Here is a 16,329-nt window from a genome sequence, read left to right on the forward strand (position 1 = left end):
TAATTAACGAAATCTATTTACAAATAAATTACAAGGAAATAAATGGTCCCTGCGACCTTCAACCTTGGAAACAAGTAGCGCGTTCGATTTTCAGCGCATCTGATCTCGGGCCTTGAAGCGCATGCCCAGTATGAATCGAGCCCGAACACTGGCGCCAGACCATTCAAAAGCGCTGAGCAAACAAGCACTACGAATTTGAGGGCTTCTTTCGAAAATTACACTGTAGACAGATAGATCAAATAAAGTATTTTTATGTAGATATTGATGTCTTTTTGGTGGGACGTTCTGCATGAGAGAAAGGACTTTGGGAGGATTCACCAGTCTTCTAAGACGACTGCGGTCCCAAGCAGTACTCAAGTTGTACGGCAGATATTGGGTACTACCAACTACCAGTCTCGTGAGATCAGATAACCAGCTGGCAGAGGTTGGTTGTTACGTGGACTGTACAAGTGATAACCATGTGACCCTGTGACCTTCACCCTTTGAAACAAGATGGCAGCGCCCATGAAAAATATTTCAGTTAATTTTTCACCAATTTTTCTGGAAATTCCTCCCTTTATATTCTTCAATACACCTTGATCAAATGATATATTGGTTCATCTGAAATTAAGGTACGGTAATTTTGACATAAATCTTTGCATTTTTGGTGTGCTTTAGATTTTGACGGCTTTAGACAGACTGCAGAATGGATAGTCCATCCATGATGATGTCATTGATGACAACATTGAACATGTATTGCATGACATGTGCTTATAATCTATGCCACCAAAACTCAACCATGATACTGCTCAGGGAGCCAATTCTATTTTACGCGCCGCCGCGCTAGGGCTGTGTCATGTGTGACCTTGTCTTTATATCTCCAAATTCCTTTTCAGAAAAATGGAAGAAAATCCTTTCAGCGATTTAAAGATCTCGTCAACTGAAGTGTTAAGTAACATCGAAGGACGAGCAAAGTGTCCTAAATGCAACAAGTCCATGAAATATTATTGTTACATTTGTGGCATCAGGGTTTGGGGTGATGAGGCTGGTATACCAAGTATAAAGGTAACGTACAGTATCTATTAAATATTCTTATTCATTTTTTTAACTTCTGACTTCTAGCTAATGCTAATGTTTGTCTCTAACACCGATTGAACCAATTAACACCATTGAATCAATTAACACCATTGAATCAATTAACACCATTGAATTCCAGGGTTAGCTCCCGTTACTTACTATACCATCTAAATGGTTCTTTGTCCCTCATGTGACATATAATGATGCAAGGCCACAATGCAGTCTCTCCCATTCGATCTTTTAAAGTCTTAGCTGCCTTATCCCATGAACGCCCAGTCTCGCTCAGCTTAGCTTCATTGTCGTCCTTCATGACTCCGACTTTCACCTCTGGTCTCCCAAGGGTGAAGTGTTCAAAGGAAATCCTCTCAATGAGTTACGTGGTAAGAAATGCTATTGGATGGCTCATATCAATATATGATCTTTCTCTTATATCTTTCAGCTCCCAGTCAAAGTTGACATCATCAGGCATAAAATAGAAGAAACAGGACGCAACACGGCCGTCCATGCATGCATTCTGGCTCCGGATGACGTCACCATGTACACCTGGCCCGACTTTCCAGACTATGAGGACAAATCAAAGGTACATTGGTCATCTCTAAAAAGACACGTTCTGTGTTTTGCCAACACATGCGGCCATTACTAAAGTCACGTGACCCCGACTCAAGAATCATAGGGACTCGATCTGCCCCCACACAATTCCTTGAGCACAACGCCGGTTTATCTAGAGATACAAATATAGTTCTCCCCCGGTCCCAGGCCCTCTTGCATGGTGACTTTATAAAGCATTGTTAAAGCACTAGTCTACATTGTATGAGGCTCCGTTTCATTGTCTTTTAACTGCAATACATTCATATTTTTCTTCGCAGGTCATAGTGGTATTCCCTGGTGAGAATTCAGTGACGCTATCAGAGTTGGCCAAAAGTGTTGTGGATCAAGGATACACAATCCCACCCGAGATTACGACAGATGATGGCGAGAAAACCGAACAGGGGACAACTGATGCTGCTGAGGGTGATGACGATGGAAAAGTCAAGAAACAATTAAAAACTGAAGAAGTTTCAGCAGCTGATGGCACAACTATGGCCACAGAGAGTATCAGTAATGAAAAAAACAAGAAATTCGAAATTCAGAAACTTGAGCTTCAGTCGGATCCATCTGGCTCTGGGAAAGTTTCTAAAGATGTGAATACTTCTGTGAACACTAGCACTGCTTTTCCTGCACTTGATTCTCTGTCATCTATAAGTGCTAAATCGGCAGAACAAACAGCGCCATCTGATGGGTCAGGAATACACTGTGATGTCACTGTGAATAAGAAGCACGACTTGTCACCCGAACGCGCGGAGTCGAAGCCGAAGGTTATGAAAATGGACCGTCCAGCTCCACCGTTTAATCGGGTGATATTTGCAGATGCGACATGGCATTATGTGAATCGTATCGGGAAGGATGAAAGATTACAAGGTGAGTTGGTTTGTTGGTTGGAAAAGTGTTAAATAAAGAAGTCTTACAAGAGAAACCCTTCATAAAAGTTATGAGGTAACAATCATGCGCTATCTTTATTTTGAATATCGGTCTTGACACTAGGCCCTACGACAGCCCATCAGAAAAGCCATCACATGTGGTATGGCTGAATGATGGAATTACTTAGTTGCAGCTGTGAGAAAGTACACAAAAGGGATCTCAAATTTATAACCCCCTCCCTTTTCCCCCTCGGTGCACTAAATTGACAGCCCCCTACATCACTCAAAAAGTTCTGATTGTGAATGTTAGTCGAGAGTTTTAATGTTTCTTTTTCTCCTCAACAGGTATGAAACAAGTAATTCTGAAGTCAGAAATGACGAAATTCTGGCGGTACCAGACTGGAAAACCGGACACCTATTTATCAACAATCGAAGCCATTTACTACTTTTTCCGAGAATTCCACGACTTGTTTACCGATGAGGAGTACGATGGACGTTATGATGATCTTTTGTTTTTGTTCGTAACGACGTACCAGAGAATTCGAAAAGAGACGGGCGGGGGAGGGATTTTGAAAGCATTTAAACCAAAGAAAGATGGTGATTCGAATAAGAAGAATAAAAGTTTCAGGTGTGGGTCGAAAAGTGCAAGTTAAAGTGAACTTGTCCTAGCATTTTAGTTGTGACGTCTTCAAAATTGATTTAGGAGGAACGAATATTACAGACACAGACCGCAGAATCTCTTTCTTAGTCCTTGTGCAACACACTTTATAAGGGGGTCACGTATTCGGCTCAAGTAAGACTTATTACTGTAAACCCAGAAATGTTCGCCTGTGTTTTATTTTGTGTTTTCAGTTAATCGAGAAAATATGGCTGTGAAAATAACAATTTGGTTGTTCACAGTAATAAATTTTCATAAATTTATTGGAGTCGTCAACTAAGCTACAAGTATTGATAAATTAAAACATGTTTTTGGAAAAAATATCCTGTTTTTCTGTTATTTTGTTGAACCTGGGCTGGTAATTATACAGCCATGGAGAGGCCCAGGTACAATCAGAATGTACATCATAACAAATGGGGTACCGCAACTGGCAAAGTTGCCTGGTTGAGGACATTGTCACAACCACAGGAAGGACATTTGTCGCAGCCTCCAAGTGACTGCTAGAGGATCAAACATTGAGACCATTAAAGAAAATTCCTTGGTTTGCCCCCAGGAAAGATCTCGTTATAACACCTGACATTTGGCATTCCTCAGGAAATAGAATTCCATTGGTATGTCCTATTGAGAAAATGTGGGAAAACTAGATGTATCAATATCTATCATAGTTGTGCCTATGACAGAGATGGTGTAGTGTGTAAACCCTGTTACCACTATCAGTTGAGGAACACCTGTGCAAGAAGCTAATCTTGTGTGTAGAAGGCCTATAGTGTCTGTGAGAAGTGCATCAACTGGCTGAATGGTGTCATAACAGTATATGTGACCCGCCGCAGCAAAACCAGGGCATGTTGTTCTGAGCACTGCAGGTTTAGAGACTTGTCGTGGTTGTTCATTACACTGTTGTCAGCCTTTTATGAAATCAGTCTGCATCAATTTCTTCCATTATCTCCCTGTAGTCATTCAGGCTGATTGTTTGTACTTATCTGCCAGGTTTTGCCTTGACTAGTCACATATTAGCATATTCACAAGAAATACATTTTGTGCATCTTAAATTGTGCAAAGTCTTTCTCAAAATCCATTTTCATGACCCGTGTGAGTGCTGTTCCTTTCCTTTTTGTTGCCATACCAGGCCCAGATGGACTAATTGGCTCCTTGTTTTCCAATGCCAAATTGTCTGTCCTTAACCAGCCAGAGGACAGGATAGGCCCAGGCCACTAGCGAATGTCCTACCTGTCTTTCACCCAGTCACTGCTGGGAGATGAAGACGGATTGTTATTTCATGCATGCCAAATTGAGGACCTGGGCTAGGATAGGGTGAGCTGGTGTAAGCTTGTGGCAGCCTGCTGTCCAGTCAACTGATGAGACCAATGTCCTTGTTATGATGGAAAGACCTAACAAATCACATCATTGTTAAGTTTGACATGTTTCTAAGCAGACACCTCTCTATTAAGGATGCCCTCTCTATCAAGGACACTTCTTTTGGTCCCAAATTGGTTGTTTCTATACAGTTTGAAACCTCTCAACAAGGACAGCACCCAGCCCCAAAGGTTTTCTAAATAGAGGGATTCTTTGACACTTGTGACAACTTGTTGCTGCACTAGGCCTGGCCTATAGGGGCCAATCGAGTACGGCCCAGGCACCAGAGATATCGCAGCTGCACCATGTGTGAATTGATTAAGGATGTCCAGGTGGAGGTGTTGAGATAAGATCCAAGTCAGAAGAAATCAATAGAGGACCTACAGTGTATTCAATTGCATTAAGTTGAAACCATTCTTCAGGCTTGCAGAGTATGTAGTATAATGTACAGATGCATCACGTTAAGGAGATTGTGTTTGACTGAGTGTGTATCCATGTCGAACATTCCCAACCCAGTGTTAGGCTGGATTTATTTCGGATGCATTTTGTCACTTGCAATGGTTCTCATTTCACTTGTCACAATCAAGCATGTTCATTAAGCTTGATAACACTGACGTAACTCTACACAAGAAACCTAGATTCAGATTGAACACATTCCTTGGAATCTTCATCTCACGATGACAAATGAAAGTGACATATAATATAATAATAATAATAATAATGAGTCTTTTATATAGCGCAATTCCGTGACACTATAGTTCTCGCTCAAAGCGCTTTGGGATATCATATTATTACCCCGGTCTCCACAGAAATCAATCAGGGGTTTCAAGGAGCAACCAGAAGGCGCTCACTTGAACTCGACCAGTAGGGGAACTAAGCAGTGACTCGGCCGGGAGTCGAACCCACGACCTCCTGATCATGAGGCCGACTCTCTTCCACTGCGCTACCGCTGCCCCATGTACATGTGCAAACAATGAAATCGATCTCGATATCAACCCGGCCTCAGGGTCACAAGAATGTCTCGCTACGGAAACACAAAATGGGCAACTGGGTACTACAATGATTCAATTCACTCACGTCAGATGAGCCAATCTATGGGGGTGACCACCTACCTCACTTTTCAGGCTAGATGTTAGAGTTGGGGTGGACTTCTTAATGAATGCAGGGGACCACAGAACAATTTGTAATGATCTTTGCCGTGGCATGTTGATCAATCAAGATTCACAAATTGATATGCTTCTTCTCTGGTATTGACCAATTGAGCATATCAGAATTGTGGCATAACCCTGAAAGCATATCCACTGCTCATTTCATTTGTGACATGGACAGTGAAGACAGGGGAGGGGGGAAGGGGACTATCGCAGATGACAGAACCACCATCAAATCCTGCAGAAGTTGCCAACCACTGTGCTTCACCATCTCTTCATCCAGCCTCTATAAGTATCACCAACCTCGCAACAAATTCACAAGAAAGAGTCATCTACCTTTTCTATTAAATTTATTTAAAATTTCTTCTGTACATTATTTGCTTGAAGGTGTTCAAATTCCTAGCTTTTATCCAGATGTCCTGTGGATAGTGTCCTCCGAGCGTACAGCTTGCCGTGATGAGGATAAATGTGGGCCAGACCTACTGGCAAAATGGAGACAGGGCTCCTCAAGAAACAAAATAATAAGTACATGAACACATATACCGTAAACTCGAAATTTTCCAGAGCGATTTTTTGGTGATCTCGTGCGAAATAAGGTAACGCTTTCAGTTGTGATTTTTTTCACATCAATTCCCCGGTTGTTAATTGGAAAATGATCCATACCAGTGGTTTTTTATTTTTGAATGGATTTTTTGTTTTGTCCCTCGTGAAAACCCTGATGAAGACACAAAGAAATCCAGGAGAAGATTTACAGCGCAAGACTCGTTACTGTGATAGTGAAATCTGGTCATTTCTTGGTAACGAGACTAGATATATACTGCAATAGAATGCAGTCAGGTATTATCATAATTTAGCACTGACAAGGGGACGATTTCTTTCACAACGTGTCTAGCACATCTACAGAAAGTAAGCTAAATATTGCACTTGTCGAGTTGTAGATTCTTAAAGCACATCTGTTCAATGACTGTAAGCTATAATATTCGTCAGGTCAAACACAGCGGAATGGGATAAGGAAAATATTCATTGAGATTTCTACAAAATGAGTGTGACTTTAATTCCAGACAAAAAGTGATTCTACTACAGTTTTAAGTCTTGGCTGTAAAATTTCCAGCATGAATTCTCCGGTCTCAGCAAGTATCGAGTTATGACCTATAAATAAACCGTCGCAACAAAAAACGAGATCATTTCATAAGTTAAAGCAATATATCAGACCAAATGTATTTTGTGAGGCAAGACCTAACAAAAGCATGTCAGTTCATGTCAGTTCAAGTTGGCGGGACCGAAGTACGCTTGTGTTTACAAAATGTACAAACGTTTCCAACATCTTGGATCAACACGACTTTGGTTGAATTTTAAACACCAAGATTTGAGAAATAATAACGATATAAATATCAGTGATTATTTCTCATGAACATGGTTCGAATAAGCCATATTTTCGCTAAATACACCCTCAACAGTTTGTGAAAATTTCAAAGGATTTTTCTCAAGAAGTTGTTCCCACACCATTAGATACCCAGGTTTTTTAAAACTAAATCAGGACTCGCAAATAATTGAAGAAAAGGTATGCAAATTTTGACATTTAGGAACCCGTTTGTTGATTCCGATTGGTTGAGCTCCAACAACAACTGCCCATGGATGAAACATGGGTCGAGATATGTACATAAATTATTGTAATAGTCCAATACAAGAAATTCTTCAACAGAAAGGCCAATAGTTTATTTTTCTAGAGGCCAAATATCCATACCTACCCCAGACAAATGAGAAAAGAATCCACCTCAGAAAAAGTTCAAATTCGAAAAAGAGCGTGAAAAAATTATCCGGCAGATAACTAAATAAGAAGTTTTAATGCCTTTGATCCCGGTTTTTGAATATTAAGAATATAGATGGAAAGTTCACCACAATATTAGGGAAGAAAGACTCAACTCAACAGTACCATCAATAGTGACCTGTGCCATGTCTTTCCGGGTGTCCACCGCGGAAATTTAACGAAATCTAGTACAATTCACGCATCTACAGTTTTTTTTTACTTCATGAGCAATGATCGCAACCAAGATTTCATGTTTAAACAGTAACCATGGTAACACGAGAGAAATCAACAAATCTTCTGACATATTTCGCCACAATAATCGTGTTTGACCCCACCAGATTTTAATACGCATATGTGTCGGTAAAAAGCGCGTATCATGGTCTAACTTCAGGCAGTGGCTTCTCAATTATGCATTACTTTGCCTTTTAACCCATGAATACCAACAGGTAACTAGGGCGGTCAAAATTCAAAACAAAATTTGTAATACTTCTTACTAGTAACATTTTTGTATGTGTACACAAATGGTAACAATATCCCCAAAGTTGAAAATACGAAAATCTCCACAGCTTTGCATCAATTACAGCACATAGAACCATTTGTTCATTGCCAATAATAAACAATTTAAGTACATTTCATCAATTCAAAGACGGATTCAATTTTCTCAATTTTTTTCTTCAATTCCTCTCAAAATATCGAGCATCATTCAAACAAAATGTTCACAAAATTCTATTTTAGTCAAATAACATTTAACAGAAGGCAGCAAAGTTTTAGATTTTACAATTTTTTTTAAAGGTTTTCAAACAATTTCATGACGGTCAAAAGTCATCGTACAAATCACAAATACTCTCACACACTATTTTCATCATAGCTGGTAAATTCTCTTGGGTTTTTCAGCGCATCGATACAAAAATAACTTACTTATAGAATGGGTATCAGTTTTATTTATACACCCCAAGAGATTTAACTTAGTTCACCCCCTTTTTCCAGTATGAATAGACTCTTCTAGTTAGAAGAGTCCATTGAAAGTGGGGTGTAATTTAGGTTACACTGTTACTTTCACCCCTATTTTCCAGTATAAACTCTTCTAGCGCATGCATTGGAAGAGTCTATTGCGGAAAGTGAGGGCGTAAAGGAACCCATCCAACAACCGAAGCCCCTGACCTATCATCAATCTTATCATTTTCACCAGGGGATTGGCAGCTTGTTCCAAGACGTCTGCGCTGAATTAGCAAAAAAGTGATAATCTTCAACCTAAGGACTGCTGCCTAACGAAGCCACCATGACATCATGATCAACTGTACAAGAATGATAAAAGTGACCTCTGGTGGGGATTACAAGAAACTCAATCAGTGCTCTCGGCGTTGTCTTCCTTCCCGGAGCCATCGCCGCCATCTTTGCGCCTGTTCTGTGTGCGTTTCGATAGTTGTACTGTCAACTTCTTCTCGTTGATGCAAAGATCGCCAAGGCAGCTCAGAGCTTCGTCAGCCTCCTTCTCCTTCGGGAACACGAGGAAGGCGTGGCCGTTCCTTCCATGCCAGATCACCTGAAACATTGAAATCCAGAACATAGTGGAAGAGAAGACATCATAATACCACAGTTGATAGTCACTCGTAAAAGAGACATCAACTTTGGGCAGAAAGCAGTTAATACTATTCAACCTGACCCTTCAATCAGCAGAGATCTCCATTGAGGACAGCATTTTTCAGTCCGAAGCGTCCCAATTGAGAGAGTTCTCAATGTCTTCAGGTTTAAGTTCGTAACTGAATTGATAACTTACCTGCAGCGGCTTCACATCCTTGTCTTTAACCTGCTGCTTCAGTTCAGACACCCGCAGTGTCTTGGGGATACCACCAATGTAGACGCTGCTCGTCTTGCCACGACTCATCCTTGGGCGGTCCTCCCCATCTCCACCATCGCGTCCCTCGCTGTCGCGCTCCTGGCTGCCATCTTGGGACCGCTTCCTCCTGCCCTGAGGGAACCGACGTTGGCGCCGCTGATTGTTACGCTTTGGACGTGGCTTCCTGCGATCGCCGTCTCCCTCGCCCTCCTCACCATCCTCAGGCCCCTCGCCATCTTGGTCTGGGCGACGCCGGCGGTTCTGGCGCCGACGTGGCCTTGGCTTGCCTCTGCCCTCCGCCTGGTCGTTCTCGGATGCGGAACCCTTTTCTTCATCACCTTCTTCCCCACCTGAGCGACGAGACCTGCGTGGGTAACGACGGAAGAAACGTCTCCTGCGATATCCGCCCCTGCCTACAAAATGAAGAAGGCAATGTTATCAATATCTGTTACTAGCTGAAAAATCCCAACGTCCCACAGGGGGAGAGATGGGGCAGTGGGAGAAGTATGAATTCTGATGATAATCAATGGCAACAAGGACCTTTTCTGTTCACCTTTGCTGCAAAAAATTTCTTTCTACGTACCATCATGGTCGCCTTGGCCTTCCTCATCAACCTCGTCAACCTTGGCTGCAGCCTCTTCCAATTCTTCCAAAGTGGGCGCTGCCTCATCATCCTTGATTTTCACGTCCTTGCCCTGCTTGTGCTCAATGACGCGCAGCTTCTTCAAAACCGGGCAGCGGTTCAACCTATCTTGCGTGAGCAGGGACCAAATGACACCCGTTGGTTTCGACCTCGTGTTGTTGCACTTGATGACCTCGGTTGGGGTAACGATATAATCGACACCGACGTCGTTTGGCTGCATCAGGGATTCTGGGATATCCACGATCTGGCAATCGTGGACGGTCGTGACAACCAGCGTGCTCTGGTTGACTGCGCCCATCGCCATCATCATGCCGAACTCAAGGTCAGCGTAACCTTCACCCTTGCCAAGACGGTGACCTGGAGAACAATTAGCAATTTTAAGCTTACATCAAATGAAAGTTCCAGAACTGAACTCCACTAATGCATCGTTAAACTTCTTCCCAAATACTGTTTGCCATACTCCAGCAGATCTCCAAAATGCCCACACATTCCATGCAATTGATTTCAACCATAATTTCCAAGGCATTAGTTTGGCGAGTGTGTACATACCTTCCCTGGAGACTGCCACACACCCTGTAATCACCAAATCGATCTTCATATCAGAATCAAGACCAACTGGAGTGCTGTGCTCTCTCACGCCCTAAAACACAGAAAAGAATGAAAATAAACATTCACATAATCATGAAAGTTGAAAGTCAACGGCTGAAATGCACATGTCCAATGAAGACCCAAACTCACCAGAAGAGACAGATGGTATGAAGCAAGGAGGAAACCTCCATTGGCGGACACCTCTCTATAAGGGACAACCACTCCCAAAGTGGCCATTTCCATTGAATTTGACCTCTCTTATCAGGACAGCACTTGTCAGTCTGGAGGGTGTCCTTAATAGAGAAGTTCTACTGTCCATGAACATTGCTTACCCGTGTGGTTGAGCAGAGTTTGAACTGCTCGGTCTTCGCATCTTCAGGCGGGGTGATCTTGTTGAAGAGACCTGTCCTCAGCCTGGTCGAGGGAACCAATAGGGTCTTGTTTGCCTGTGGAGGGAAAAACAGAGGAGATAGAGGCTTTTATGTCAAGAGAGGCTTCCATGTCCAATTGTTGGTAAGGGGCTAGGTTCCTCCCACTCGACACCTCAATACAGGGAGGTCCTGTTTAAACAAACTAATCAACCCAGGCAGTGCTCACTACTGTGAATCTACCCAGCCCAAGGTCAAGGTTCTATCATCCATATCACTAGGTTCTATCATCCATGAGTTTTGATGGCAAGAACAACCTTGTGTTGACACTGACAACAACTCAGCCAGCGTCGCAGTTAGTTTTTTAGGGCATACCTAAGTCTGAATACAATATTGAAGATCATCATCAAAGACCCCAGACAATTGAGAGGCATTGTCTGGCGTCTTTGACCATGAAAACCAATTGTAAAGATGACTTGTTTTCCCTACCCTAGGTGGTGCAGGTCTATCTGGTGAAGGGCCTATACAGGCCAGGTAGTTACCACACAGCACTTACCTCAAGAGCGAGGAACCGAGCTTTCTGCTGAGGCTTATCTGGGTTGATCTCGATAGTACCAGCGTTCTTGAAGATGTCGAGCTCGGATGCTTGGACCGCAGCCTCATCAGATCCCTGAAATCAAGATAAATTCGAGGTCACAATTTGTGCACATACTTTGCAAAGGCTTATCAAATTATACAGATTTGCACGTCACTACTGTACAATACTGCCGGAGCTGTGCCACTTTCTCAAACACTCACCTTGAAGTTAGGGATCCGGTCCTTGACGTCCCTAGGGAACGTGGCTAGGTCATTGTCTTTAATGTAAGCCCAGATCTTCTGGCGGATACTACCCTTTGTCACCTCTGAAAATACAATGTTTTGATATATCAGATCCCCGATCGGAATTAATGTAGTTCACATTCAAAGATAAATCAATTGATTGAACAATGGCACTTATAATATTTTGTCAATTGATGACCTTTCTAATTCTTTAGGGTCATGATCTTTGGGCCTATCCTAAACCTAACGCTAACCCTGACCCTAACCATTACTCCTAGTCCTAGTCCTAGCAGTAGCACTAAGCCTAACCCTTCCCTTACACCAATCTTAACTCCCTAATCCTCAGTTTAATCTCAAGAATGGCATAAATCCTAATGTACCGTAAGTACAACTAGTCGTAAGAATAGCCACTTTGTTTTCAAAAACACCTTTCCCTAACAATGTAAGCTAGTTCATCTTATACTCACCAGAGGGCACACTATTCTCGGCACCGGCCGAGCCCTCAACCTTGCTCTCCTGGGACATTGTTGGAGTGATATAATGCGGACTCCTTCAACAATGCTGCAAGAAAGATGGAGAGAAGTTAGCAAAATGTGGCTAAACTTTAGAATCCCCGATCGGAAATGACGTAGTTTGATCACATTCAACTATAAATCCATTGAACAGTGGTGCTTCGTTAGTCAACCGATGACCTTTTTTGGGGTTTGATCGGGGATTGTAAACTCGTTCCCAAACTGTCAAATTCTGGTTAATGGAAAGATTCTGGACAGTGCTGGAGTGACATAATGCAGACTCCTCCAACAATGCTGCAAAGAAGACCAAGAGATATTACATGTAGATGTAGTAAATTCTGTCAAATTATGGTAAATGGAATGATTCTGGACATTGCTGGAAAGAAATAATGTGGACTCCTTCATTAATGCTAAAAAAAAATCAACTGATCGAGGGATGAGGATGCAACCAATAATCGTTGTCCCTCTTTGCACTAAACTCTCCCGTACTGACAGCTGACACCAAGGATGGACAGCCTGGACCATCGTACAAACTTGTGTTGTGACTGTGAGAGTGGGACATCGAGCAGAGAAAAGGTAAAATACCTCGAAACAAACACCAATTTTACAAATTTCACTGCTAAAATTCAAAGAGAACATTCTGAAATACAAAACAATTATTCTAGAATTACATGATGTGAGGGAAAATCTCATTAAAATTGAGAAATTGGAAACCCCACCCGAATATTTGGCCTTGAAAATGGCTTCCAAAATGAACGCCATGTGTGTATGTAGTGCGCAATGCATACAAATGCACGTAAATTCTTGCGGCAAGCACGCAGCTCAAAACCGGTTTGCGTGACGTAACTTTGACGCCCATTTTCTTCTGTTTTTGGGGTTGTTAGCCATCACTTTCAAAATTATCTTGGAGGATAGGATGGCATTTACTCTAAAGAATCGAACCACTAACCTTAGAAACTTTGCACTTTGGAGAATTCGCAGAGAATGACGCCGGATCTAAACGTGGCAAGTTCACCAAATTGCAGCCATGTTAGGATACTCCAAATTGAAGTGAAAGTGAAAGTTAGTCGCATTGGATTAAAATAGTCATTGCATAATTTTGGTAGTTTTTCTTCATAAAATCAGAATAGTATGCCTAAGATCATTTACAGTTTTTCATGTGGTTAAAATAAATTTTTATGAGTATGAGTTTGTAATTAATTATCGAATCAAATTGCTTTATTTTCCAGTAAGTGCAGATCTACTCAGCAATGGCTGCGCCCATGTTTGGAAAAAATGTATTTTCAAAATTATTTTTCCCGTTTTACCGTCTAAATCAAGCTACAAAATGCTTGACAACGGCTAGATCGGTTAGTTAAAACATAAAAGCATATGTCTTAATAGTTCTGAAGTTTGTAAACCTGTTGACTTCTTCGCAGATTGACCTTGGAACAATGGATTCAATGGTATTCCTGCAACAAACATGGCCTCCTGCCGGTGTAAAGTAAATTTTATTCCGCTGGAGAAAAAGTCCTATACTCTTCAAATTGTTGATATTTCAAAAACAGCTGTCGATTTTGAATAGGTACCTTCAGAGAATGATCAAATGACATTATAACTCATTCTGATTCACATTTTGTGTTAGAAGTCGTGAATGCAGACTAATCACAAAGTGTAATTTTTCAGCTAAGCAAACTGCCAGAGTTTGTGAAAATCGTTGAAGTCGGCCCACGGGATGGACTCCAGAATGAGAAATCTGTCGTGCCAACAGATCTTAAAATAGACTTTGTAAATAAACTTTCCGATACTGGACTGACAAGCATCGAAGTGACTGCGTTTGTGTCACCGAAATGGGTGCCGCAGATGGCCGACCATTCGCTGGTTTTGAACGGGATAAGGAAGAAGCCGACTGTGACCTACGGTGCACTTGTGCCGAATATTCAGGGATTTCAGTCAGCAGTAAGTTTATCTGTAAGGTACAGTGAACCTCCCTTTGCAGACACCTCTCTAATAAGGACAACCTCTCTATCCCGTACACTAGTTTTGGTCCCAAATTGGTTGTTTCCATTCAACTTGACCTCTCTAATCAGGACACCTCTCTAAGAACAGCACTTGTCAGTCTGGAGGGTGTTCTTGGAGAATTTCTACTGTGCTTACTTGAATCTAGACTTGGGAGTCTGGACCAGGACACAAGTTTGCCCTGCTTGACACCATTGAAGTGGATGCTTTAGAAAAGAATTTCACACTTTTATTTAAATCCCAAATTTCCAGGTGGCAGCAGGTGCTATGGAGGTCGCAATTTTTGGAGCAGCGTCGGAATCATTCACACGGAAGAATATAAATTGTTCAATTGATGAGAGTTTGGAACGATTCTCAGCCGTGACGGAAGCGGCGAAGAGGGCCAACATACCAGTTAGAGGGTGAGTAGATGGGGTGTTTAGACATATAAAGTTTCAAAGTAACTTTATTTGTTGTAAAAAGTATGTGGGCGACCTCTTTCTAGGAGGTGGGGAGCACGCAGGTGTTTAGACATAATAGAGACCTCTTTATAATGTTTCGAAGTAACTTTATTTCTTGTAAAAAGTATGTGGGCGACCTCTTTTTCTAGGAGGACCTCGCCAACCCATTATATTTGAGCCTCTCATACGCACCTTTTGCAAGTTACAGTGACTAAGCATGGATTAAACACTCACATTTTACAAACGTTGGCTGTGAAGAGTATAGAGATGCTTGTGCAGGTCAGTGGAACTGTAGCAGGGTCATTTTGTGGACCTTTTTCTGCACCAAGGGTAGCAGAAGTGTTAACTTCGTCCTCTTTCTTTCAGTTACGTTTCGTGTGTCCTAGGTTGTCCTTACGAAGGTCACATCCAACCCGAAAAGGTCGCTCAAGTTGCGAGAAAGATGTTCGACCTTGGATGTTACGAGATCTCGCTCGGTGACACAATCGGTGTTGGGAACCCCGGCTCCATGCAAGCAATGCTGGCGGAGGTGATTAAGGTCATTCCGGTGGAGAAATTGTCTGTGCACTGCCATGACACCTATGGGCAGGCTTTGGCGAATATCTATGCAGCTCTTCAGGTGACTGGTTTATTTCTTTTTGTCATCATGGCTTCTGCTTAAGAACTACAGTGTTCTCATTGCCTTGGGAGTGCAACCTACTAACTGGGATCTAGAGTTTTAGTATTGCCCTGATTGCTGAGTCAAATTGCCTTGACTTAACATCAAGTTAACATCAACAGTAGGGAGGAAGCTTGTTTTGAACAACCGGACCCAGGACTCAATGGCACACTTACGGCAGTCTTGCAGTGTGGCGAGGTCAATCATAACACTGTCTTGTGCTGGTGACATCTGCATGATGCAGGACTGCAATTGATATCCAGATGACGTCACTGCATGCTCTCTATACAAAATCCAGACCTGTCACTGCATGCTCTCTATACAAAATCCAGACCTGTTTACCTATTTAGTTCTATTTCCACAGATGGGTGTTGCTGTTGTTGATAGCTCAGTCGCAGGTCTTGGCGGCTGTCCATACGCAGATGGTGCGAGCGGCAATGTCCCTACGGAAGACGTCCTTTACTTATTACATGGTCTTGGAATAAAAACAGTAAGTGTCTTTATGAAAGTTATGTATCGTAAGTTTAGCAGTAACCGAGTTAGATTTCAAACAATTCTAATTCAATTTTCACTTATTTTTCAGGATGTTGACCTTGAGAAGATGATAAAGGTCGGACACTTCATATCATCCGCATTAAAACGACCAAACTTCTCCAAAGTTGGTATAGCAAGAGCAAAGTTATGATGTGGACTGTTTCATTGTTTATTTCTGTGTGACAAGATACAGCTGTTTCTCAAATATTCCTTGGCGGGCCATCTTGACCCAGAAGATTTGAAACCCGCCGCTAACCAGCCTTGGACTATGTTACATCAGAGAATTCCTCTGAAAGGTTGGGATGCAGTTACACTGGTTAATAGACTTACTACATTTAAACTTAAGGAACCACAGTATTTACCTTACGTTTGGTCTGGTGTGCCACCAGTTTGTCTGTAGAACTTGTAATCAGTGTGGTGTCAGTTTCATTTGTTAATAAAGTAACTGTTTTG

The 16,329-nt window shown here is 42.1% G+C and overlaps 3 protein-coding genes across 3 annotated transcripts; 2 read left to right on the forward strand and 1 right to left on the reverse strand.

Annotated features, from left to right (window-relative positions):
• Positions 1-480: 480 nt before the first annotated feature.
• Positions 481-3,492, forward strand: LOC135502992 (tRNA-uridine aminocarboxypropyltransferase 1-like). The gene is made up of 5 exons (XM_064796236.1): positions 481-611; positions 876-1,044; positions 1,496-1,636; positions 1,923-2,514; positions 2,859-3,492. Exons 2-5 carry the CDS (start codon positions 880-882, stop codon positions 3,164-3,166), a joined length of 1,206 nt encoding a protein of 401 aa, XP_064652306.1. The 5' UTR covers positions 481-611; positions 876-879; the 3' UTR covers positions 3,167-3,492.
• Positions 3,493-6,005: 2,513 nt separating this feature from the next.
• Positions 6,006-13,287, reverse strand: LOC135502781 (methenyltetrahydrofolate synthase domain-containing protein-like). The gene is made up of 9 exons (XM_064795881.1): positions 13,196-13,287; positions 12,202-12,295; positions 11,714-11,817; positions 11,472-11,585; positions 10,880-10,993; positions 10,509-10,599; positions 9,900-10,316; positions 9,257-9,729; positions 6,006-9,022 (listed from the first exon to the last, which is right to left on the reverse strand). The coding sequence occupies exons 2-9, from the start codon at positions 12,257-12,259 to the stop codon at positions 8,822-8,824; spliced, it is 1,572 nt and encodes a 523-aa protein (XP_064651951.1). The 5' UTR covers positions 12,260-12,295; positions 13,196-13,287; the 3' UTR covers positions 6,006-8,821.
• Positions 13,288-13,488: 201 nt separating this feature from the next.
• On the forward strand, positions 13,489-16,316 carry LOC135503010 (hydroxymethylglutaryl-CoA lyase, mitochondrial-like). Its single transcript, XM_064796262.1, has 6 exons — positions 13,489-13,595; positions 13,912-14,184; positions 14,497-14,645; positions 15,051-15,303; positions 15,707-15,832; positions 15,926-16,316. The coding sequence occupies exons 1-6, from the start codon at positions 13,497-13,499 to the stop codon at positions 16,025-16,027; spliced, it is 1,002 nt and encodes a 333-aa protein (XP_064652332.1). The 5' UTR covers positions 13,489-13,496; the 3' UTR covers positions 16,028-16,316.
• The last annotated feature ends 13 nt before the right edge of the window (positions 16,317-16,329 follow it).

Source organism: Lineus longissimus, chromosome 19, assembly GCF_910592395.1.
Source record: "Lineus longissimus chromosome 19, tnLinLong1.2, whole genome shotgun sequence".
Lineage (NCBI taxonomy): Eukaryota > Metazoa > Nemertea > Pilidiophora > Heteronemertea > Lineidae > Lineus > Lineus longissimus.